Here is a 26,944-nt window from a genome sequence, read left to right as displayed (position 1 = left end):
GTATCAGCCTGAATAAATAAATAAATAAAATATTATGAATAATAATTAACTTTTACAACATTAGTTTATCATAATTCTGCAAGCTTGTTTATTTTATTATTCTTACAGCAATTACTGCATTGTATGAATCTACGTTATTGATAACCGAAATCTCTATAGATTTTTTTACTGGTCCTGGATCTTTTGAAAATATATTATTATTACAATAATTAATCGGAGGCTTTTACGGCCAAAGACAGATTTAAATATTCGTCTTCCAGATGTGGACCGTGTTATGTTTCTAAAAATCGTATGTAAATCCATGTAATTGTTTTGCTACTTTTGTAGGTATATTTTTGTCAAAAGCGAAGTAAAACTCATGGTTGCGGTAAGTCAATTGTTCAGCTTTTTTTAAGTCCTTCTCTCTATTCGGATTGTCGAATATAGGCCTCTCCTAATTCTCTCCATTCATCTCTGTTGTTTATAAAACATTTCCACATTGGTCCTGTTCCTCATTATTTCCTCATATGTTCCTTATTATTTCTTTATTTTTAATCGGCCATCCTTAAGACGTTCGTTATGTCCAGTACATTTCCATTTCAGTTTAGCTACCTATTCGACAGCATATTTTACTTTTGTTCTATTACGAATATCTTCATTGGTTTTATCGTCTTTGACTGAGATACCCAGCATCTGTCGTTCCATAGCTCTCTGAGTTTTTCTGATTTGCTCCATATTTATTTCAGTGAATGTCCAGGTTTGAGCTCCATATGTCAGTATAGGTAGGATACAGGAATTAAACACTTTGGTTCGTAGTCTATGAGGTATATTTTTATTTTCAAGTACGTATGACGGTGGCCACAGGGAAACAAGAAGATCTCCTACACTATAAAGAGAAGAAGGAGTCAGACAAATGCTGCAAAACAAAAAAGAAGACATGGATCAAAGAATTACTGCAGGAACTCGAAGACAATAGTCATGACAATGCAAGACTATACAAATACATAAAATCATAGAGAAAAAACAAGATACCGGCAAACATTGAAAAAATGAAATGGAAACACACTATAGAGAACTGTTTAAAAAGAAAGACGATGCAAAAAACGCAGAAAATAAAGAACAAACAGAAAATAGAAATGGAGAACAATCAGAGCCTCTTTCATACAGCGAAGTATTGGCGACCATAAACAAATTAAAGACAAGGAAAGCAGCAGGACCAGACGACATTATAAATGAGTTCTTCAAGAAAGGAGGAAAGGAACTAGCCCACAGAATCCACAACCTAATAGAACGAATATGAGAAGAAGAACGCATGCCGAACGACTGGAATTGTGGTCTGATAACACCAATCCCTAAAAAAGGCGACAAGACGAAATGCACTAACTACAGGGAAATCACGTTATTAAATAGAATGTACAAAATATTAACTAATTTGATCAGACAACGAATAGAAAAAAAAACTAGAACAAAAATAGGTGAATACCAACATGGATTCAGAGAAGGTAAGTCAACAATAGATGCAATACACATTGTAACGCAAATCGTCGAAAAAAGTTACGAGCACGGAATAGATCTACATATACTGTTTATTGACTACAAGCAAGCTTTTGACAGTGTAATAAGAGAGGAGCTAATTAAGGATATTAATAAATTAGGCATCCAAGAAAAACTAATAAGTCTCACAAAAATGACGATGAAGGAATCCAAGGCACAAATCTTAACAGGGGAAGGCCCGTCAGATGAAGTACAAAGGGAGGTAGGTGTCAGACAGGGAGACTCCCTGTCAACAACATTATTTAACATTGCTATAGAGGTTGCAGTAAGAGCAGCCAAAATTATGGGAACGATTATCGAATCTACAGCCCAACTGATAGCGCATGCAGACGATATTGCACTGGTTACTAGAGATTTAAAAACCATGCAGAACATAATATTAATACTAGATAAAGAAGCAAAGAAGAGAGGGCTAGTAATAAACCAAAGCAAAACGAAATACCTCAAGTGTTCAAGAGAGAATACGAACATAGAGAAAGAAATTAAGCTTGGTGTATATACATTTGAAAGAGTACACCGTTTCAAATACCTGGGAGTGATGGTGAATGACAGAAATAATAGAACGGATGAAATAAATTAACGCATCCTACTGGGTAATAAAACCCACTGGAACTACCAAAAATTCCTGAAAGAAAAGCACATTAGTAAGAAAACCAAATTAAAAATTTACAAGACTGCAATCAGGCCAGTGATCACCTTTGGTACAGAGACGATGTGCATAACACAAAAAGATGAAATGAGGTTGGAAATCTTAGAGAGAAAGATAATTAGTTGAACAATGGGACCGGTGAGGATAAGTGTAGGCGAATTTAGAAGATTAACCAATGAAGAAATTAAAGAAGTCATCGAGGGTGAAGACATAATCAAGTTCGTGAAGACGAAAAGGCTCAGGTGGCTGGGACACACAGAAAGAGCTAACCCAAACTCTACGCTAAATCGAATAACTGGATGGAGACCAACAACAAAGAGACCAAAGGGCAGACCCAAAACAAGATGGAGAGATCAAGTGTTAGGAGACATAAAAAAGCTGAGAATCTACAATTGGAAGGAGCGCTGTAAGGACCGGAAAGAATGGAGGAAAATTGTAGACAAGGACAAGTCACACACGCTGCTTTAATAATAAAAAAACAACAGCGGACTGATTCTCCGCAATAAATGAATCAGAGAGCCTAAAAGGGCGGCAAACACTCTGCCAGGAGTGAATAAGCCATGATGATGATGAAGTACGTATGAGAGACCTCCGAATGCTCCCCATCCCATTTTTACACGTCTGCTTTTTTCGGTAGTCTGATTTTCTTTGCTTACCTTGACATTTTTACCCAGATATGTATATTCATCTACGTGTCTTATCTCTGTCCCTTGAATGTTTATCATAGATTTGTCATCTTTGCTTGACATTAGTTCAGTTTTGCTGAAATTCATTTTCACTCCTTTTTTTAGGGATTTTGTGTGTAGAAAAAGTTCATCTTTGTACTAGATAGCGCAAGTTTAAGCTTCTTTAAAACAAAACAAATATTAAACCGCTAAAATGTTTCATTTGTGTCTACAACTTTATGATCAGAGTCAATAAATAAAAATTGAGCTCGATGGACAGAGAAACAAGGTTCAAATACGCCCACTCTGTAGATACTTTCAAAAAAAATTGTCATAATGTTGTCAACGCAACTACTGGATCGGGATGTGATTCTAGTATAATCGTTTATAGTTACTTTTATACCAAAAGATGTTAATAAATTTTGAATATTAAAAGAAGGGCCACATTCAATTTTAAAATTTATATTAAAATCACCGAGTAGGAGAGGTTTGTCTGCTTTACTAAGCAAGAACGTTATGCATTCTCCAAATTCACCAAAAACCAGTCATATTCCCCTTACCCGATCTGTATATAACTAAAATATTGGTTTTTATTAAAGGCACATATATTCAAAACTGTACTTATATTCATTTAGATTAAGAGAAGAATACATAGGATTTTCTTTTTCGTAAATTGCTACTCCACTTCGTTTCGTTTTTAGCCTACAAAAGAAATTAGCTAATAAAAAGCCGGAGATGCTAATTAATTTTATATTTTTTTCTATTTGCTAATGCTCCGAAAAACATATGACGTCATATAAATTTTGATGCACAAGAAAAGCATTGATCATATCGACTTTATTTGGAATACACTGAAAATTAACATAAAATATGCATACCGTACCTTGTCGAATTAGTTTATTTGGATTAAAAAGTTTGTAGAAGCTTCTAGGTTTCTTCCCTCGTTTTCTCTATATGCGGAAAAATTTTTTTTAAGTTAAATCTCCCAACTGCAGCTTCTTTGGGCCAAATGTTAGGTCGGTAGACTTCGTGAAGGGAAAGATACCTTACATGTGAGTATTTGCCAGTTCTATGCCATTCCACGCAGTTAAAAGTAATATCAAGTACCGTCCACTCAAGAATTTTAAAAGAACATCGGCTTTCATATCCATACCTATGTGGGGAAACATGTACATGACCTTGTCTAGGAATGGTGTTTACAGTAGACGATTCGATGCTTCTAATAATCGGTTTGTATTTGTTTTCTTTTTTCGGTTGGGTATTCCAAGAAGAGCGTCGTATTTGTAGATTGTTTTTTTAGATGTGAGGTTAACTTATACAGGGTGAGTCATGAGGAACTTTACATACTTCTACCATATGTAGAGTCCCTCAGGGAGCATATCATGTGGCCACTAAAAAATGTCAACTCCTCTTCTTTATTAATTAACAGGGTGATTTGTGTAATTGACCATTTATTTCATTTTACTGTAGTGTTTATACGGCTCATTTGATTTTTTTAATTTTTGCATGATACAGAACACTACTATCAAGCATTCGACTGGTATTAGCGAAACTAAAAAATTCCAGGACTGGCTTTGGAAAAATTGATTTAGGGATTCGTATTAAATATTACACTCTGTATAATTTTTTTTAAAATGCAATAAGTGATTTTCAAACTACATAAATAGCCAATGAAAACGACATATGCGACAATGATGTCGCACTTTTATTAAATTTTTAGTGAACGATCAAATCTTACCAAAAATAGAACAACCATAATGAAGTATCAAATTATAAGGTAATTAATTTAAACAAATGTTATAAATTTCAAACATTTTAATTAAAATGAGTTCCAACAACATAATCTAATACGTAGAAAATTAACATCTTTACTGTCACTTTGTATTATCTCTACGATAGAATCAATTGTTTTTCAATTTTAAATTTTTACTCATAGATTGTATTGGGGCATTATTTTCGATAAATAATAAATTAAATTGATTAAAAAGTCAAACCTCTTGTACGTGTTAGTTTTTGTTGATTGTAAATGATTAAAATTTTATGTCAAATAATAATACATTGCATCAACTGTACTAAATAAAAATAAATCTAAAAAAGTTTAAAATGAAGGTTGGCGTTGACCGTTTGACGTTTCTTGATATTTTATACCCATTGTCATTATTGTCATTATCAATTGTTATTTATGTGTACAAGAATACATATTTCTTTTGTCATATCTACGTTAAGTACATTGTGTTAGTTTTGGTAGAGCTTTTGTTATTTTCGTTCAAAATGCCACATTAGTTTTCGACCACAGAATATGCAGACATAATATTTGTTTGTGGATTCTGTAATGGGAATGGTAGGGCTGCTAGTAGAGAATATCGCAGGAGATTTCCTAATCGTCGAACTCCCAGTCATCCAACATTTGGGTCAGTTTTTAATTATTTGCGAGAAAATGGCACTTTTCCTAGTGAAACAACAGAGCGACATGTAGATGAAGCGCAGGAAGATGACATTATGGACGCCGTTACTATGAACCCTACAATAAGCACTAGACAAGTAAGTCGAGAACTCAATGTTACTCAATCAAAAGTAAGTAGAGTCTTACAAAAAAATAATCTATACCTATATCACATTCAAATGGTTCAGCGACTACATGCTGGAGATGAGATCGATAGGTTGGAATTTTGTAGATGGATTAACAATAATCGACCAACGCTATACAGAACACTATTTACAGATGAAGCCCAATTTACCAGAGACGGGATAAATAATTCACGAAACTCACATGTGTGGACAGAAGAAAATCCAAATGCTATTCGAGAACGTCGTTCTCAGTTAAGGTTTTCGGTTAACGTGTGGATTGGTGTCATAAATAACTAATTAGTAGATCCTCACTTTTTTGATGGTCCTTTAACAGGGCAGGTCTATTTGAACTTTCTACAAAATATTTTGCCGAATTTGCTTGCCAACGCGAACGTTGCTATCCGAGGGATGTATTTTCAGCATGATGGGGCACCCCCACACTTTTTACTGGCAGTATGACAACATCTCAATAATGTTTATGGCAACAGGTGGATAGGACGTGCAGGTCCTACTTCGTGGCCTTCAAGATCGCCTGATTTCAATCCCGTTGATTACCATATTTGGAGACGATTGAAGCAACTAGTTTACGCAGTGAATATTAATAACCTACAATTAATAACAATTAATTGATAGAATTATACATTGTTGTAATACTATTAGAAACGATGCCCAGAGTATCCGTAATTCAACACGTCAATTAACAATTCGGCAACAAAAATGTGTACAGGCTGCAGGGTTCCATTTCGAAAATCTATTTTGAATTATTTTTTTTTTAAGTTATCATTATTGTATCTTTTCCAGTTCTAATTTATGGGTTTATCATAACTATGTACATATTTTTAGTTTTTTTTTTAATTGTTCTTCGTTATTGTTAGTAGTTACTGTTTTTTGTTGTGCAGTGACTCAGTTTATCATTTCAATTAAAATGTTTGAAATTTATAACATTTGTTTAAATTAATTACCTTATAATTTGATACTTCATTATGGTTGTTCTATTTTTGGTAAGATTTCATCGTTCACTAAAAATTTAATATAAGTGCGACAACATTGTCGCATATGTCATTTTCATTGGCTATTTATGTAGTTTGAAAATCACTTATTGCATTTAAAAAAAATATATATACAGGGTGTAATATTTAATACGAATCCCTAAATTAATTTTTCCAAAGCCAGTCCTGGAATTTTTTAGTTTAGCTAATACCAGTCGAATGCTTGATAGTAGTGTACTGTATCATGCAAAAATAAAAAAATCAAATGAGCCGTATAAACACTACAGTAAAATGAAATAAATGGTCAATTACACAAATCACCCTGTTAATTAATAAAGAAGAGGAGTTGACATTTTTTAGTGGCCACATGATATGCTCCCTGAGGGACTCTACATATGGTAGAAGTATGTAAAGTTCCTCATGACTCACCCTGTATCTGGTTGCATAGAAATCAGGACAAAAAAGTTGCGATCTGTTTAATAGTTCTAAATAAACTGTAGTTACACATACATATGCAGTTCCTATGTCTTATAATAAGCATTATGTATTGTTATATTTTTTGTTGTTTTTAATTGCTATTATGTACTTACTATATGTACGTGTTAATAAAATAAATGATCTTTAATAAATTATTTTATTTTTTATGATTGTACGATCTAAATATTTCACAAAACCTTCCAGAAGGGCAATCGAAAATACAAGAACAGCACAAAAACAAGTAAACCTTTCTGAAATGAATAAAGGGACCCAAAAATGTTGTCCCTTCACGACCTAAATCCCCGTTTTTATCGCATTACTTTCCCTGTAGGGTTTACTCTCACGCTGGACGCAGGTCGAAAATATTTGGTTTTAATTTATTGTTGGAAGGTCTCTCGTGAGTTTTTCCTATAAATATCTAAACTCTCGTGCTCTACAGAGAGGGAGAAAGAGCACAGAAAAAATCGTGATTAATGTAAACAGTGTACAAACGCTGCAATGTAGTTTATATGACTGCTGCCGTTGAAATATTAAAATAACGCCATAAATTAAAGGTCCGGAGAGCTTTATGAAAAACGGCAGCCGGAGAACAGAAAAATTATATTAAAATGTAAGGGCCTCTTTAAGTCTGCTGATATATTCATTGAAATTTAAGTGCCAAGTAATTTTCGCATCTAGAAGTCATTCTTTTTGTATAAAATACATCTTAAAGTGCTATTTATTATCATATTGCTTTGTTAATAATAAACAAATAACTCATAATTTGGATGAAGACTACAAACTTTTTTATAGTGTCTAAGAAAAAGTTCAACAAATTAAATTCATTTGAAATGTGGATGTGCCGCCGAATTCTAAGAATAAGCTGGACCAGCAGAAGTACGAATGAAGAAGTACTGAGAACAAAGAACACACGCTCTCATCTGGTCAAGACGTCATATCTAGGACACATAACGCGCCATAGGGAATTTGAGCAGCTCCAGGTAATATAAGATGGCAAGATTGAAGGTAAAAGGGACATAGGACGACAGAAAAAAACGTGGCTACGAGACATCAGAGATTGACCCCACACAAGAGAAAATAAATTAATTCATCAAGCCCAGAACAGAGAGAAATTTGCCATATTGATCGCCAACCTCAACAGATGAGGCACTTAGGAGGAGGAAGAAAAAGTTATGGTCGAAAAAAGAACAAAACCTTTTTGCCACTTAAACCTAAGCATATTCTTGTAGGTTATAGCAAGAGGGCTGTGTTGGCTCATAGTATATTTCAATATCTAATCATAATAACATTTAAAGGGTTTGTTTTGACCATAAAGTAGGTTAGCAGCGGCTCGTTCGCTGGATCTTTTTGATTCCTTCGTAAGTTTTACCGCAATTTTTGTATATTTGTTTCCGATCCATACCTGCCTTACAAAAAAATTGCGAATATATCGTCACTTCTGGCAAAAATACGTACCCAAGGAATAACTTTCCCGAAAAGGCCAATTAGAAGTTAAGGCATCCTTAACTATTACTCGGTCGCGCTCGCTTTACAGAAACCATAAGGTACTACACCACAAATATAAAAAAAATCTGACGATAGTGGTAGTGGTTTTCCGTATACAATTTATAGGATTACTCCAATTAACTCGCATTTTCATTACTGCGTTGACGTAAAATATCTTAATTTCACTTAAGAAGAAGAAACTTTATATGGCGGAGTAGGATTTATTGTACATAGAAAGCACATACAAAATATAGTTAAAATTATTAGCATAAGTCCGAGAATTGTATAGTTTATTTCACGAAAAAAGGAATAAAATCCGACCGCAGCTGAGTCAACTTTAGTTGAGCAGGTAAGTATTCAGGTAAAATTGAAGCTACTGTGAAGTGTCGTTATCTTGTTTGTATAATAAATTCCTGGTAATATAAAAACGATTAAAAAATCGTATAAAATTATAAAAACGATTAGAATACATTTTATTTCATAAAGTTGTAAACATTTTAACAGTGAGTTTCACTATCAATGGTTGATCTTTTAATGAAAACAATAAATTTGTTGATCGTTAAGTATTTCCTCGAATAATTATACAGGTTCCATCTATTCTGTATAATTTGTAAAAGTATATAAAACCGATGAGAAATTTTTAAATATACATTTTGTTTCATTTAGTTGAAAGTGTTACAAGTGTTACCAGTGTTATACCTATTTATACCTATAAAACAGCATTATGTGGCGTCCGTGGAAAAACATTGACGGTGCTTCTTCCAGTGTTCCAGCAAAGAAAAAGCATTTATCTGCTGACGCTAGAGAAATCGTAAAAACAATATATAGTTCTTTACTTACAAGAGGACTTACTGCTAATACTGCTGCCAGTGAAATATCTGATTTAACGAAAATACCTCTAACCACAGTGAAAAGAATTACATCAAATCCCATTAAGTCAAGAAGGAAGCGTAAGGATGCCGGTTCTACTTAATGTATTGACGAAAGTGATAAGGACTTAATAAGACGAAAAATTTACACAATGTACGAAGAGCAACGGATACCTACATTAGATGCTTTAAAACAATGGCTTACTGATGATGATACACAAATAAACTGTAGCCGAATTAGTCTTTGGAGGATTTTGTCTAAAAAGTCATTTACAATCTTCACAAATGCTAAGGCTATGTTCGGCGCATACACTTTTATGGCAATGTTCACATTTATTTCGAGCCTTTCTGTTCTTTTTTCGGGGACAGAAGTCACATCGGCCTAATAAATCATTTATCTTTTGAGCAGTTTCTTGTTTTTCTTGGCAATTCAGAAATTTACGAATATTATTCCTAATTTCTCTTGGGACGCGTGTATTGGTCATTCCTTGTTTTAAATAATCTTCTACAAGGGAATATGATAAATCTTTTAGAAAAGCGAACCGTTTTTGTAATTTTGTTTTGCAGTTACATTTGTATATCACATAGGAATTGAGCAGCAAATACCAGCAGTATCAAACATAGCATACAAAAATCAAAGCCGGAGACAGAATTCTGTCTCCGGCTTCTGCACGCAATGTAGCTATTCTTCAATAATTTTAAAATGTTTGTTTGTCCTTGTGTAGTGTAGTGTGTTGTACAATTGTATGTTTATGACATTTTATTCTTGTCGGATAGGCCGCAATTGACGAAATGCCCCTGAAGATGATCTAGGGATCGAAAGTACTTGGGCAAGATTAAATTAAACTGTGCTCGATATATGCCTTTTATTTGATCAAAGTTCATTTATTCGAGCATTCAACCTTATATTTATTAATTGTAATTTGTTTAGTAAAAAGAGAATAAATCAAACTATTACAAAAATTGTGAACTATTTTTTGTGCTTCGTAAATAAACATTTTGAATAAACAAAATATGTCAAAAAAAACTACACACAATAGATTGTTTTATTGAAATTTTAACAAAATGCATCCAGAGGACTATTTTTATGACCGGTGCAATTGACCGTGTGCGACTATTGATACACAAAATTGCACTGAGTCTACTGAAAGGTAAAACACACTTTCAAATATTGAAATTGGTCAACTAGGAGAGCCTAGGGAGTTTTGTAAAGCTATAAATGGTATTATCCAATAATAACAAACATTAAGTCAAATTCACTAATTGGTTTCATGTCAAATAAAAGATTCAATTAATATCTATATGAAAAGTAAAAATTGTAAAAAAAAATAAATAAAATAAACCAATCAACCAATGTAAACTAAACGATTCAATAATTTTCTATGGGTTAGGCAGTCTGTTAATATTTATTAAACGGTAATTTGATTTCGATGTATTGAACCAAAAAACAATTATCGGTTTTTTCAGTTACGAGGAGTAGTAAAAATTTTTTATAGTTAGACTTAAACCAGAATAGACAAGATATTGTACAGTGTTAACCCACTTTTTTCAATAGCTATAATAGTTTTATACAGTGTATAAAAGCCAAATGGAATAAATTCATTATTTAGGTTACTGTACATATTTATAAAAAATCCCGAAACACGTCAAATTTAAATTATAACTTGACATTCTTTAACGTGAAAATGCAACCCCTACCCTCAACCCCCTTAGAATGACAGGTACAACCCCCAATTTTTAAAATAGGAAGTATAGGCTTGTGAGATATCGTTTGAAAGGTCTTTTCATTCTCCATTCAAAAATGTTGTCGCTTTCAAGTTTATTAAGATTAATTAAGATAAAATAAATTAAAATCATGTGGTTACCGAAATTCGCTACAATACAATCAAAAACTAAAATATAATACAAAACGTAATAATATGTAGAACACGAAAAAGAACTATGAATGTTAATGAAGTAGATGTTCAAAATGTTCACCGCGAACGTCTTGGCAACATCCTAATCTCAAATAAAACTATCTTCTAACATTATTTAACATAACAGGCGTGATCGACCTAATCGCAAGCGTTATTCGTTCTTTTAAGTCATTTAAATCAGAAGGTTTAGTTTTGTACACATGGCTCTTCACATATCCCCATAAAAAGAAATCTAATAATGTAAGATCAGGTGATCGCGCTGGCTATTCAATAGATCCTCGCCTCCCTATCCACCGATTTGGAAATATTGTATCGAGGTACTGCCGGACATTAAGTTGGTAATGTGGTGTGTGGGTTTCCTGGATCAGGATATAAATTTGCCAACGTTGGAATGATATAATTTTGAAGTAGTGCCAAATAATTGTTGCCATTAAAGTTGCCCTCAATGAAAAAGGGACCAATGATATTGTTTTCTACAATCCCTGTCCAAACATTAACCTTTTGAGGGTATTGAATGTGTTCTTCTATCATCCAGAGATAATTTTTCGTGGCCCAGTAGCGGCAATTTTGCCGATTAGCATGACCGTTAAGTAAAAAAGTACACTCATCAGAAAACATAACGTCTTCTAATTGGATAATATTGTTATCCAACATGTCCATCATTTGCTCACAAAAAAAAAATTCTCCTATAAAAATCATCTCCCATGAGCTCCTGAATAGGTATCATCTTATAGTGATGCAATTTATTTTCTTTTAATATGTTTACTATCGATGTATGGCTAGCATTGAATGTAGTGGATGCCTGTCTACTCGATGTATGTGGATTTTCCTGAAACTCAAGCAACACATCTAATTTGAGTTCATCACTCAGTACATTGGCAGCTGCTTTTTTTATCTGCCTTACATGACCCAACTCGCGAAACTGCTTCTCTATTTTACTTATTGTTCCTTGGGATATAGGCGGTAAATTAGGAAATTTTTCATGAAATAGGCGAGTTACTTCCTGTTGTGTTCGGGTATTATCTCCGTAACCAATCATTTGTAAAACTGTTATTTTATGCATTTCCGTTAATCTAACCATTTTCAGAATTGAATTGAACGAACTTTTTACTTAAATTATAATACTGACAACTTAAATAAAACAATTTACTAATGCGTGTTAAAATAACGTTGCCACGGAAATTCTTTAAAGTTTTTTAATAGTTACCATCTAAAAACCACATTACTATGGTTTTTGTTCACTTTCTCATTACCTAAACGGGAAAATAAAACGGGAAATAAGTTTTGAGTATATTTTAGCGATTTTCGGCAACCACATGATTTTAATTTATTTTATCTTAATTAATCTTAATAAACTTAAAACCGACAACATTTTTGAATGGAGAATGAAAAGACCTTTCAAACGATATATCACAAGCCTATACTTTCTATTTTAAAAATTGGGGGTTGTACCTCTCATTTTAAGGGGGTTGAAGGTAGATGTTGCATTTTCACGTTAAAGAATGTCAAGTTATAATTTAAATTTGACGTGTTTCGGGATTTTTTATAAATATGTACAGTAACCTAAGTAATGAATTTATTCCATTTGGCTTTTACACACTGTATGTATGTAATATTTGTAGTTACTAAAGTACATTTTATGTATATTCCCTACGTTAAAAAAATCAATACCGTGAGAGTTGTAAACGTTTATATTACATTTAATATAAATTTAATTTCGAAATTTTGTAATGTCTAACCAACAAATTTTTTTACCGTATGAGAGAAAATTTTGCTGGCGATATTTTTGACTGATATGAAAGTTTCTTGCCTGGCAATTTTCTCGAATTCATTTTTGACAGGTAAATCACGAGACGTCAGTCCAGTGATTTTGTTAAAATTTCATAAGCGAAAATTACCAAAAGGTAACAAACTTAAAAAAAACCAGAAGAAATATTTGCCGGTGAATAATTTTCTCTCGATCGACAAGACTATTGCACGAGACAATTAATGCACCATATCAACGAAACATAATCTCTGTCTATTTGTTAACAGTATTGTGTGTGTAAGCTAGAAGAAATGTATACCACCTTATCAAACGCCTCAAAAAATGAGGAGAAAACTAAGATAATGGCATCAACACCCAACAATAGAGCCAGAAACATCGGAACTAATTCACGGTTGATAAATATACCTTTGAAGTGGTGGACTACCCTGATCACCAAGGAGAACGTCATGACGGAAGAAATCAACCGAAGAATAATTCTAGCAAACAAATGCTATTTTGAACTGAGTAGACATATGAGAAGCAGAAACTTAAGCCAAAAAACAAAAATAACCATATACAAAACGCTTATACAACCAGTGTTGACATATAGGTCGGAGACTTGGACCATTTCCAAGGCAGATGAAAATCTCCTGCTTATATTTGAACGAAGGATCCTGAGAAGAATATTCGGTGGGATCTGTGAAAATGGTGTTTGGAGAAGGAGGTACAACTACGAGATATATCACAGATATAAACATATATTTGGTGGTAAAGACGTAGTATCCTTTATAAAACTAGGCAGACTAAGATGAGCAGGACATCTGGCAAGATCACAGCAGAACAACCCTCCTAGAAGAATCCTTATGTCACAACCTGTGGGAAGTAGAAGTAGGGGTAGGCCAAAACTCAGATGGAGGGATGGTGTAGATGATGATGGTAGACAAATAGGCGCAGCAAACTGGCAACAGTTGGCAATTGATAGAACTGACTGGCGTAATAGACTTGGGAAGGTCGAGGCTCTTTTATAGGGCTGTAGCACCAATGATGATGATGATTGTGTGTGTATGTTTTATTGGCACTGGTTTTAACAACCAACTGGCCAGTTGATATGTTTTGAGTTCTCTCTTTACAAACGATTTAGTATTTACATTTAAAACTGTTTTATTGTATTGACAGTTAAAACATGAAATGTTAGAAACTTACTAGTTTACTCGGTTTTTGCTTTTTTTGTTTTTTGTACCTTTTTTTAATTTTTTTTTATACTTTATTTTTTTTTATTTATTATTTTTTTTTATTACTACGCTAAGACATAAACCCGATTCGACACCTCTGGTTAACAGTAATAAATGTAGAATTATTAAAAGCTATGGTAGTTGGTCCATTCTTTTCTACCAAAGCATGATTTTGTGTATTATTGACTTGTAGCACCAACTTCAGGGAAGGTCCAGCTTCATTTGTGATTCAGCGATTTTCGATCAACTTCTGGTGGTGACTGGAATTTAGCTGCATATATGGTTTAAGCGAGCTGCATTTGAGTGACCTATTAAATTAATTAACTCCTATTCAGAAACACCTTGTTTGACCAAGGATGACATAGCTAAAGATCGATGATAATGGTTTGTTATTTATGATTTTTGTATCTATTCCAATTTTCTCAGCTGACATTTTTGTCTATTTAGATACGGGTTTGATTCAAAGTAGACAGTTTTTGAGCAAAGGTAAAAAAACTTTTTTTGTGCTCCATCGGAGTTTCCTCGTCGTAGCTTTGGATGATTTGGAATAGTTCTTTGGTAGATAATGCTTTTAAACTGCGTTTTCCTTTTTCTTAAACATATTGAAGCTGCCTTCGCTTGGTTTCTATGGCCAATCTTGCACATTTGAAAGATTTATCTGTGAAATGGTCGATTTTTATGCCGTACTCTATTTTTCTTGTACTATTTTTGCTGTAGTATTTCACCTTGACTTTACAAACGACTCTTTCTAGTCTTCGCCGTTCAACATCATCATGCAACCTCTTCTGTCCACTGCTGGACATAGGTCTCTCCCATTTTTCGACACTCTCCATTCTCCATTGCCTTTTTCATATTAAAGGCATACTCTTCGAGAATTTTTGCTAGTTCCGTTATGGTAGTACATCTTTCAAGCGTAAAATTTCTTATCCGTAGGAACTCCGAAAATTGGGTCCAAGTAGAGCTCCTGGACCTCTTCGTGTTCAATGGGACATTTTCCGAAACCAATTTTTTGATTGCTTCACCTAACTGGCGTCCAAATGTTTATTTTTCGTCTGGATTCATTATATCTCTCCAAAATTGATTACGCCTCAATGACGTTTGTCAAACTTACAACAATAGAATTACCAGAAACATTCGTGACCGATCTATCATAATTTTATCAGTTAAAAATAGTTTTGTGAAATAGTCAGAAAAACATATTACTTTACTCTCCTGTCACCAAGAATAAAAAATTTAGATTTGGTATATAAATTTTTGATTTTTGGGAAACTATGGATATTAAACATTCTCCTTTTAGACTATTACCCTTCAATTATTGAATAAAATATAAATAAAAATAAATAGTATGTATATATGCATAAACTAATATGATTATTTTGTTCCAGATATACTCAGTTTAAAAAATGTCCTTCTGACAATCGAGCCGAATGTAGTGCAGCGCTACAATCATTCCACGCTTCACTGTTCCTACGATTTAGAAAAAGACATTCTATATTCAGTAAAGTGGTATAGAGGACGTTATGAATTCTACAGATATACCCCTAGTGAATACCCCAATATAAAGACATTTCCTTTCAAGGGTATCAATGTCGATGTAAGTATTATTCTGCTAAAATTATCTACGAAGGTAGCGCCAAAAGGTCTCTGTTTTCAACGTATATTTATTTAAAACTCACAAATGCTGGTTCAAACTTCAAAACTTTATTTTTCTAAACGTTTACAAAACAAATAATACTTTTTTAAAACAAAATTAAAAATAAAAAGTTGTCTTGGGACAATTTGGAACAAAGTTAGTCCCTTTTACAAATAAAACATATTCGTAATTCACGCAAAAAGTATATAAAAATTAAAAAAGAAATGTCAAAAACCATAAACAAGAACCAGAGATTCAGTTAACAGCTTCTTTCCCCTCCAACGCTTTTTAGTACCATATTTTGAGGCTTTGTGAACAATTATATTAAAAGGCAATCTTTTTCGAATTTTGAACGTTAAGATTTTAAAGTATTTTGTTTCAAATGACGTTACTTAGATTTCTTAAATGTTATAAGCAAAGTTGCACATTGTACTGTTGCAAAAATTCAGCTGCAGGTCCAGGCTGCAGGCCTATTCTAGATAAACTGTTTGAAATTCACAATTTAATATTGACCAAAAAATTATTTCCAAATTTATGACAAAAATCCATAATTATTCCTGGTTAAAAACAAGACAAAATTTCAACTTATCCAAATTCCTACAGACCAATTTCTCCCACATGTACAGTGTGCAAACTTATGGAGAAAAATATCAATAGAAGACTACTGTGATACCTAGAAAAATATAAAATAATAAATTTGGCACAATTGGGTTTTAGATTACATCGAAGTACAGCAGCCAATCTAGCAGTCCTCTAAATATCAATGATCAACGCCTTCCAGTGTAAACAAGACGTAATAACTGTTTCGTTTGATATCGAAAAAGCATTCGATACTCTGTATTATAGGCCCCTTATTATTCGCTCCGTGCGTGACTGACGCGACACCTCTTGCCTTTATGCTTGCTGCAATTTTCTGCTCCATATATCACTGTAGGTCTATATATTGTTTTGTATATTGTCATCTTGGTCTTTGTTGATATTTCTTTGTTATTAAGGAATCCTCTATTTAGTGCTTGGAATAGTTTTCCTGTGTTTTCCATTCTGTTGTTAAGATCGTCCTCGATGTCTCCTTTGTTGTTGATTACTGTTCCTAAGTATGTGTATGAATTTGTCTGTATTATTTTTTTTGGTCTATCATTACTTCTATTTGATCTTCCGTCCCTTGTTTCCTTGATATTTTCATTATCTGAGTCTTCTCTTTGTTTACGTTTAAGTTGTATTTGCGTGCTTCTAGGTTCCATTTCTCTAAGTTGTATTTCAGCTTTTCTGCAGTTTCCGCAATTAATACTATGTCGTCTGCAAATATACACATCTCAGCGTTTATCATTTGCATTCTGTTCCAACCGATGTAGTATTTCTTGAATGTTTTCTTACATTCTCTTACTATCTCATCTATTACATTTATGAATAGCACTGGCCTGAGACTTCCCCCTTGTCTAACTCCTTAAGTTGTTTCAAATGGTTATGACTGTATATTTAACATACTTACTATATTTGTTGTTTTCATGTATATACTCTTTGTTGCTTCTATCAGTTCTTCACTTACTTGCTTCTTCTTTAGGCTTTCCAATATATATTTTCTTTTGACTCGGTGGAATGCTTTTTCCATGTCTATAAAGCTCAGATATATTTCTTTATTTTTCTTTAAAGCTTTTTCTATTACTTGTTGCATTGGTGAATATATGGTCTTGTGTGTTGTGTCCTTTCCTGAATCCACTTCGTACGTCTTTAATTTATGTTATATTTCTTTGTTGATTTTCCTTTCTATTATGGTTTCGTATACTTTTGCTGCTACACATAGTAGTGATATACCTCTATAGTTCTTACAGTCTCTTGTGTTTCCTTTTTTGTATATAGGTATAATTACTGCATTTGTCCATTCTCTGGGTATTACTTTTCTCTTCCATATTAGGTTATAAATGTATAACAATTTTTCTTTTGCTTTTACTCCTATATATTTTATCATTTTTGGTGCTACTTCATCGCTTCCTAATGATTTTTCAATATTTATCTTTTTTATTGCTTTTTCCAGTTCTTCTTTTTCTATAGTTTCTGGATTTTCCGTGTTTGTCATGGATACTCTCTTGTTGTGGCTTTCCTTCTCCATTGTATTCGCGTGATTTCCATTCAGTATCAGCTGGAAATGTTCCCTCCATCTTTCCATTATTGTCTTATCGTCGTTTATTTATTTATTCTATTTACTTACTTTCTAGCTTACTAACTGCTCTTTATATTACTTTTAAAAAAGTAGGTATATGTCGGTAAAAAGTAACTTAACCTATTTGAAAATGATCTATCGTTTTCACTACGATAAGTTATCCTTTTTCACTACGAACGAAAGTTATTCTTTTTTTCGCATCCTTTTCAATTTATATCAAAGGAGGCACTAACACTCCACCAGCAAATAAAAGCGCTCATATTCCTTAAAAGAGTTTTCGCAAGAAGCTATCATATTTCTTTCATATCTAAATTGTATCGAACGAGAATACTGTTGGCGCTGACCTCGTACACTTCGAAATCGTTTAAAGTGTTCTTTTGTTTTGTGCAGGAAAAGAATTCGAATTCGACACAAGTTTTATTGAGAGATATTGACTTTAATATCTCTGGAAACTTCAGCTGTGAAGTTACTACCGATGCTCCATTTTCTACAGGGTTCGATCGGAAGACCATGGTAGTTGTACGTAAGTATTGATTTAACTTTTTTTAAATTAATCTAAATTTTCAGCAATTTTAAAGTTTGTATTAAGTAACGGTTTGCTGTTAGGTTTATTTAAAAAGCTTTAGGAAGAACTAAGAAGATCATAGTTTTGTTAGAAAAAACAGAAACTTTTTTATAATCTACCGTAATATCAGTAGTATTAAAGTTGGTTTTCCTGAAACTCATTTAACTAAGAGTAAGACTTTGTCTATGTATATATGTAACTGTAACTGGAAAACTAAATGCAAAACCCATCACGAAAATTATAAAACTCTAAAACATCTCTTGTGATAGTTGCAGTGGTGCAAGCGAAATATCTACTTACCAAAACATCAGACTAATTAATTAACACGGCTTTTAAAAGGCACACCTGACTAAATACTCATAAAAACACTTACTAAACAAGTAAATTTCTGTGTAGTTAAACTCTCTTACTAATCTGCTTTTAAATACGTAGAACAAGCTGATGTCTGTTTTCTTCTTTAGGGTATTGTCATGTCACATTTGGATTAGCGCTTTCCACTATAAAAACATTTTCCACTTTTCTGCTGTTTAATTGGTACAATTGTGACATTAACATATGCAATTAAAGTTTAACGATTATTTTCGTCGCCTCTATTTTTTACCTTTTCTAGTAATTTACATAAAGGTGTCCTTTCATCAAGGCAAACTTAAAAAATAAAAAGGATTATGACTATTTCAGTATTTATGGACAAAAGTTATGTAAATTTCGAGTGGTGTTTTATAAGGGAAATTGTAGATATATTTGTGATATCGATATCACAGCACGAATAAATGCGGCAACGCAATAAACTTTAAAATTTATGAACAATAGATCTACAGGGTGGTGCTTAAGTAATTGTACAAAAAGAAACCATAGATTCTACACTTTAAATATTGCGATTTAAGTCAAATTGCTTTGTGTATAACAATTGCAAATATTTGTGTATAAAAATTTATAACTGGGTACTACTGATCATCAGAAATTATAATCTGATACATACTTTAATGTAGCTGTTAGAGGGCGCCACATATGCCACATATGTGGCATACATTTGCACTTAACTTTTTTGCTTTTTAAGTTACCGGTGTTTGTGATGAAAGATATTAAAGATATATTATTGTGCCTAAAAAAAGGTATACTTGTTAATAACTTTAAAACTCAACAGTTTTCGAGATAATCGCATTTTACAAATCAACTACATAATTCAGATTTACCGCACTTACTCCAGGCAATGAAAGAAAATTAAACAAAAACATCAATACTTTTGAATTTTGGTATAAAATGCCTTCAATAAAGTTGATAGTTAACGAAATATTAAATAAAATAAAAATATTAGCAGGATAGAATAGTAGGATTTGACAAAATAACAGAATAATTGGATTTTAAATCAAACATTTTACGTTTTGTATTAAATTAAAGTCATAATCAAAATATTTTATTAATAAACCAAATTAAGAAATAGTTAAACTTAATAACATTAAACTTTTTGTCAAAATAAGTGTTCAATATGTCCACCATTTTCTTTAATTCATTTGTCAATACATTCCATAAAAGATCGTCTCATATTAAATAGCATCATTGGTTCTAAAGAAACTGCTGCAGTATTTATAATAAGTATTAAAAGTATAATATATAAAAAACATAATATAATAATAAAGTAATCGTTTGAAAATTTTATAAATGAAATAATTATATTAATATCTCACCACATGACCAAGGAATATGACTACCACCGTTGATTGAATATCAACGCTACCACGAGCAATCCAACGTTCAGGAAAGTTGTATTTAATTATGTTCTCACTGCACTTTTCTCTACAATGTGGTGGTGTACCAATCAATAAAATCATTTTATAAAAAATGTAAATAAATCTCACCATTCAAATTACAAGGTAATTCGCATGTCCATAAAAAATAATTACAAATGGTAACAAACCATACGATATGCATTTTAAACATGAATTTTAAATAAACGTATGGTTTGAAACAATTGGTAATTATTTTTTACGGACATGCGAATTACCTTGTAATTTAAATGGTGAGATTTATTTACATTTTTTATAAAATGATTTTATTTGATTTATTAGAAGAATTGTCATCAAACTTAAGGCGAAATATGTGGTTTATGCAAAATGGTACACCACCACATTATAGAGAGAGGGCAGTGAGAACATCCTTATATACAACTTTCCTGAACGTTGGATTGTTCGTGGTAGTCATATTACTCGGTCATGTGGTGAGATATTAATATAATTACTTAATGCATAAAAATCCCAAGAGAATACTTATATAAGAATAATACTTATTATAAATACTGCAGCATTTTCTTTAGAACCAATGATGCTGTTTGATATGGGACGATCTTTTATGGAATGTATTGACAAATGAGTTAAAGAAAATGGTGGACATATCGAACACTTACTTTGACAAAAAGTTTAATGTTATTTAGTTTAAGTATTTCTTAATTTGGTTTATAAATAAAATATTTTGATTATGACTTTAATTTAATACAAAACGTAACATGTTTGATGTACAATCCAATTATTCTGTTATTTTGTCAAATCCTACTATTCTATCCTGCTAATATATTTATTTTATTTATTATTTCGTTAACTATTAAAGGCATTTTATACCAAAATTCAGAAGTATTGATGTTTTTGACTAATTTTCTTTCATTGCTTGGGGTAATTGCGTTAAATCTGAATTATGTAGTTGATTTGTAAAATACGATTATCTGGAAAACTGTTGAGTTTTGAAATTATTAACAGGTATACCTTTTTTTTTGTTAAAATAATGTATCTTTAATATTTTATATCACAAACACCGGTAACTTAAAGACCAAAAAAGTTAAGTACAAATGTTTGCCACATATGTGGCATATGTGGCGCCCTCTATCAGCTACATTAAAGCATGCATCAAATTATAATTAATGCTGTTTAATAGTACCCAGTTATGAATTTTGATACATAATTGTTCACAAACATAAAAGTTATAGCGAAAATTAAAATTTTAAATTTCCACTTTAACACCCTGTATCTTTCTTAATATCTACATTTTATTAAAGTAATTTGGCTTAAATCGTAATATTTTAAAGTGTAGAATCTACGGTTTCTTTTTGTACAATTACTTAAGGACCACCCTGTATATAAGTCACACCGTTTGTTTAGTAGACTAACGACGCCATCTAGGAAAGAAATCTAAACTACCACCATTTGACATTTCAATCATATTTTGTTCTTCAAACGGTAAGTTTAATTAATAATACTGTATTAATTACAAAATATATAGTTACAGATGTTACTCCGTAAATTCACAACGAAACAAATACTGTATGTTAGCATAGTATAAAAATTGTATGATTGCTTTTATCCTTTAAATTTCATAATTTATCAGGATCCGTCAAGTATAACGTGTACTTTAACTTTGACTGTTAATTGACGTTTTTCAAATATTTTTATCATTTTAACTCCTATACTCTGTTTTGGAACTCTATAAACTCTATTGAAACCAATATAAATCATAACCTGTCGAAAACAAAAAAAAACCACACACATCTGAAAAATAGATTAAAAAACTTCAATAGTTTTTAATACAATTTTTATCTTTCAAATCTCCAAACAAAAACAGAAGCTTTTAGAGCTATTGGAGTCCTGTATTCTGCAACCGCATGTCCATTTCTGTTTATTTTCACTATTGCTGCGGTTTCAGTAAAAGCAAACATTTTGTGTATGTATATTCAGAATTTGACCGCAGCGTATCGTTTAGTGGCCTTATCACAATTTGCCTTTGATTTACGTTGCTGCTGTTACTTTCGGAAACATAATTTTTTGGTACATTTATTAAGCGACAAAAACTTTGATATATTTTATATTTTAAAATCTACAAAAAACCAAGTGAATAACTTTGAATTGGTTCTTAAACTGTTAAAAACCATAATTTCGGGATTAAACCACAAAAAGATATTATTTAAATTCATTTAGTTCATATCGAGACTCCAAACAAAAAGAACATTAAATGTTTCTTATCACCGTTCGACCGGCTCTCCAATTGAACAAATAAATGTTAATATGAAGTGATTAAAAAGCAATCAAATAATAACATACTTGAAAACAATTAGCCCAGTCTGGTAAAAAAAAGGTGGAAAAATGTTTCGCAGATATCTGAAGCTTTTAAGACATAGGTGGGGGATACTAGATGATGAATAGATGAAAAGATACTCCTAGTTTTACCTTGAGTTTTTTTTTAAGCAATAATTTATGGTCACAATTTGATTTTTTGTCTATAAATTTTTTCCCTTATATTTTAAATAAACAATATTTATGTCATTTTTTTATGTCAAGAATATCTTTATTTTCCCGTTTTTTTAATTAAAATTGATAAATAACTTACGGAGATATTTGCAAAAAAAGCAGTTCTTTTGCACTAATTTATAAATTTTATTAATTTTTTTAATAACAAAATAAAATGGTACTAATACATTTAAACATCAAGGAATTACCATCTTTTAGATTTGTGCGAAATTTCCCCCCGATCAGTCAAATATTTTATGAGTTATTTAATTTGTTTATCCCCGAGGCTAATTATTTAAACTATTGAGCTTGCCCTATGCATGATGCTAGACACATTCAGCAAATTTCATAGGGTTCTTTAAGACTTAGACTATCTCAGAAGTTAAATGCATATTGAGTTTTCATCGAAATTATTTACAAAATAAACGTTTGAAAAAGGGGTATGTTTTTACTTATAAACAATTGTAATAACTTCTATATTTTTCAAGCTACAGACTTGTACGTACAACCATTGGATAGCTGGTAAAAAAGCTCACATTAAAAAATAAAAAACCTTCTATGACCAATAGGAACGAAGTTAGTGACTATTTTTAAAAAAATCATATCTCCATTGTTTATAAACATTAAGAAGTAAAATTTGCACAAATTTTGAATGAAAATCTAAACTTTATATTGAAACTTATAGCTATAAAATTTATCTAATTTTTCGAAACGACAGTACTTTCGAAAGATAGGACTTTCGAAACATAGGAAAGTGGAGAGGATATCTGTTTCAGCTCCGTTTTTTTTCGGCATCGGAACTTCAAATTGCAACACGTAGGAAAAATTTACATTATCTCGGCTTCCTTTGCAGCTGCAAGCCTCCTTTTTTATTCTGGGGTAGCTCGTCGAAATATGAATAACTACATAATTTTCACTGGCCGGAAAATATGGGAAAACTCGGAAAAATTGAGTCCATTTGAAATTCACCCTAAATACTTACTTTTTTTTAATTTGCTCGAATAGTCTGTCGCAGTATTAATAATGATGACATAATTTTGACCCCCCATAAATCTCGGAAAATCCCGGAAAATCAACATATGTTTTTTCATTTTATATCAATGATGTAATAATACTTATATATTTTATAAATTAAATTTCAGGTAATTTTTTACACATTATATTATTATATTCCTTATATTAATTATAATTGTTTGTATTTTTATAATTAACAATATTGATTTTTATTCTGTTTTTCTTACAAATATGATATACAATATTAATCTAATCTGTCTTACTGCTTTGATAAAATAAGTCGATTTTTTCATCACTGGCCTTATTAAATTTTGCAATGTTTATTGAACTTTACTTTTTTTATTTTCTTTACATACATTGGTTTAAAAGTTAAAATTTGGATCATTTATTCGACTTCACTGTCAGGTCTGAACCTTTTTGTTGCAGGTTGTTTGTCTTCACTTATTAAGTGAAGTGAATTAAGTCTTTCCGTACATTAACATATTAATGGGCGATCTTAATGCCAAGGTGGGTCAAGGTAAGGTAGGAGAACAAGTAGGAAAATATGGGCTTGGAAACAGAAATGACAGAGGAGATCGATTGATTCAATTTTGCCAAAGTGAAGACTTCGTAATAACAAATTCCTTTTTCAAATTATCTCCTCGACGGTTATATACATGGACATCTCCACAACATACCAAAGAAAAAATAGTGAGAAATCAAATAGACTACATTATGATAGCAAGGAGGTATCATAATGCTGTTAAATGTACTAAGACGTACCCAGGAGCTGATATAGGCTCAGATCATAACCCGGTAGTTACTGTGATAGAGGCGAGACTAAAAAAGATTAGAAGACCACACAGAAAGGCACTAGATTTAAATAAACTTAGAAACAAAAATATACGACAAGAAACAGGAGAAGAAATAAATGAAAACCTCCGTTCAGTGCAGCAACAAATTAACGATACAAACAACGTTAACCAAAAATTAAAGTACATAAATACAGCTATACAAACAGCAGGAAAGAAACATCTTACAAAAACAACAACAAAGAATAAGGGGTGGAGACACAAGATATACTAGACTTGATGGAACAAAGAAGAAAGATGAAGAATTACCCAGACAAATACAAAGAAATAAATAAACACATAAAAAAGAGAATAAAAGAAGCCAAAGAGGAGTGGATTAAAGAACAATGTGAAGAAATGGAAACCTATGAGAAAAAGTACGATGCGTTCAATATGCACAAAAAAAGTAAAAGAGATAACAGGAAGCATAAAGAAATGCCAAATAGGTAAACTTAAAGACAAAGATGAAAATCTTATTGTAGATCTAGAGAATAAAATAAAAAGATGGACAGAATACCTAAATGAATTATTTAAAGACGATAGAAACAACTTAACTCAGATAATCAATGCAACTGGGCCAGACATATTGAAAGAAGAAGTAGAATACGCAATAAGAAACGCTAAAAATGGAAAAGCAAATGGACCTGATGAAATTCCTACAGAACTGTTGAAGCTTTTAAATGATAAATCTGTAACCATAATATTAAATTTTGCAGCGAGGAGCTAAAACAGTTCCCCTCCACTTTCCTATGTCGATCTTTCGAAAGTAACTTCGTTTCGAAAGGTTTTAAGTTTCGAAAAATTGGATGAATTTTATAGCCATAAAATTCAATATAAAGTTTAGATTTTCATTCAAAATTTGTGCAAATTTTACTTCTTAATGTTTATAAACAATGGAGATATAATTAACAAAAAAATTGTCGCTAACTTCGTTCCTATTGTTCATAGAAGGTTTATTTTTTTTGTTAAATGTGAGTTTTTTTACCAGCTATCTAATGGTTGTACGTACAAGTCTGTAGCTTGAAAAATATAGAAGTTATTATAATTGTTTATAAGTAAAAAACATACCTCTTTTTCAGACGTTTATTTTGTAAATAATTTCAATGAAAACTCAATATTCATTTAACTTTTGAGATAGTATAAGTCTTAAAGAATCCTATGAAATCTGTTAAATGTACCTAGCATCATTCATAGGGCAAGCTCAATGGTTTAAATAATTAGTCCCAGGGATAAACAAATTGAATAACTTTTAAACTATTTAACCAATCGGGGGAAAATTTCGCAAAAATTTAAAAGACGGTAATTCCTCAATGTTGAAATGCATTTTATTGTGTTAATAAAAAAATTAATTAAATTTATAAATTAGTGCAAAAAAACTGCTTTTTTGCAAATATCTCCGTTAATTATTTATCAATTTTATTTGAAAAAACGGGAAAATAAAGATATTCTTGATATAAGAAAATGGTATAAATATTGTCCATTTAAATTATAAGGAAAAAACTTATAGATAAAAAATCAAATTCTGACCATAAATTATTGTTTAAAAAAAAACGCAAGGTAAAAATAGGAGTATCTTTTTATCTATTCGTCATCTAGTAATCCCCACCTATGTCTTAAAAGCTTCAGATATCTGCGAAACATTTTGCCGTGAAATCGATGATTTTTGTATAACCAGACTGGGCTAAATAAACTCATCACATTTTTGTAAATTAAAAAAAATCACTTATTTATTTATATTTCCAATGTGGAACTGACCAGGATTTGATAACTAGTTAATTACTAAATTACTAAATAATCATTGTTGCTAATTCTCGGTGTACCCCAATACTGAATTAATAAACAATAATGTCAAACTGTCAGTTCCTGACAAATCAATCATGGCTAACTCACAATAGTTATTGGTAAACGTTATAATATCTACCAAATTAATACTTTGATTGAAAAATATCTAGAAAACTGATAACTTTAGGTATAGGGAATACCTCATAAAATTTAAAGTACAATATTAGTACGTTTTGATAGTGATATAAAAGACAAGGTGTTCTATTTAAAATTACCAAGAAAATAATGTACTTGCATTTTGACTTACATTGTATTTGATTTAACGAATATTATAAAAACGAATATGATTTATAATTTTTAACAATTATTAAAAAACTATGGTTGCAATAGATCAATGTTCCTATACTCCTTTTTAATTATACAGGGAGTTAAACTTGATACGATTTTCAGCTAATATTGGTTATAACTTTTTCAATACCTGGTATACCATAATAAAACTTTGTGACGGGTAGCTCTTTCGGGGTGACAGACTCAGTAAAACACAGGTTGAAATAAAAAAAAATA

At 31.5% G+C, this 26,944-nt stretch overlaps 1 protein-coding gene across 1 annotated transcript in view; it reads left to right on the top strand.

Annotated features, from left to right (window-relative positions):
• The window catches only part of LOC140447197 (uncharacterized), a 173,731-nt gene that overhangs the window by 57,739 nt on the left and 89,048 nt on the right, over window positions 1-26,944 (top strand). The window contains exons 2-3 of the mRNA XM_072539710.1: window positions 15,516-15,724; window positions 18,312-18,444. Of these exons, the coding sequence (XP_072395811.1) occupies window positions 15,516-15,724; window positions 18,312-18,444 (342 nt within the window). The remainder of the gene's footprint in view (window positions 1-15,515; window positions 15,725-18,311; window positions 18,445-26,944) is intronic.

The sequence above is a fragment of the Diabrotica undecimpunctata genome, chromosome 8 (assembly GCF_040954645.1).
Source record: "Diabrotica undecimpunctata isolate CICGRU chromosome 8, icDiaUnde3, whole genome shotgun sequence".
Classification (NCBI taxonomy): domain Eukaryota; kingdom Metazoa; phylum Arthropoda; class Insecta; order Coleoptera; family Chrysomelidae; genus Diabrotica; species Diabrotica undecimpunctata.
This window is presented reverse-complemented; position numbering and strand designations above follow the sequence as displayed.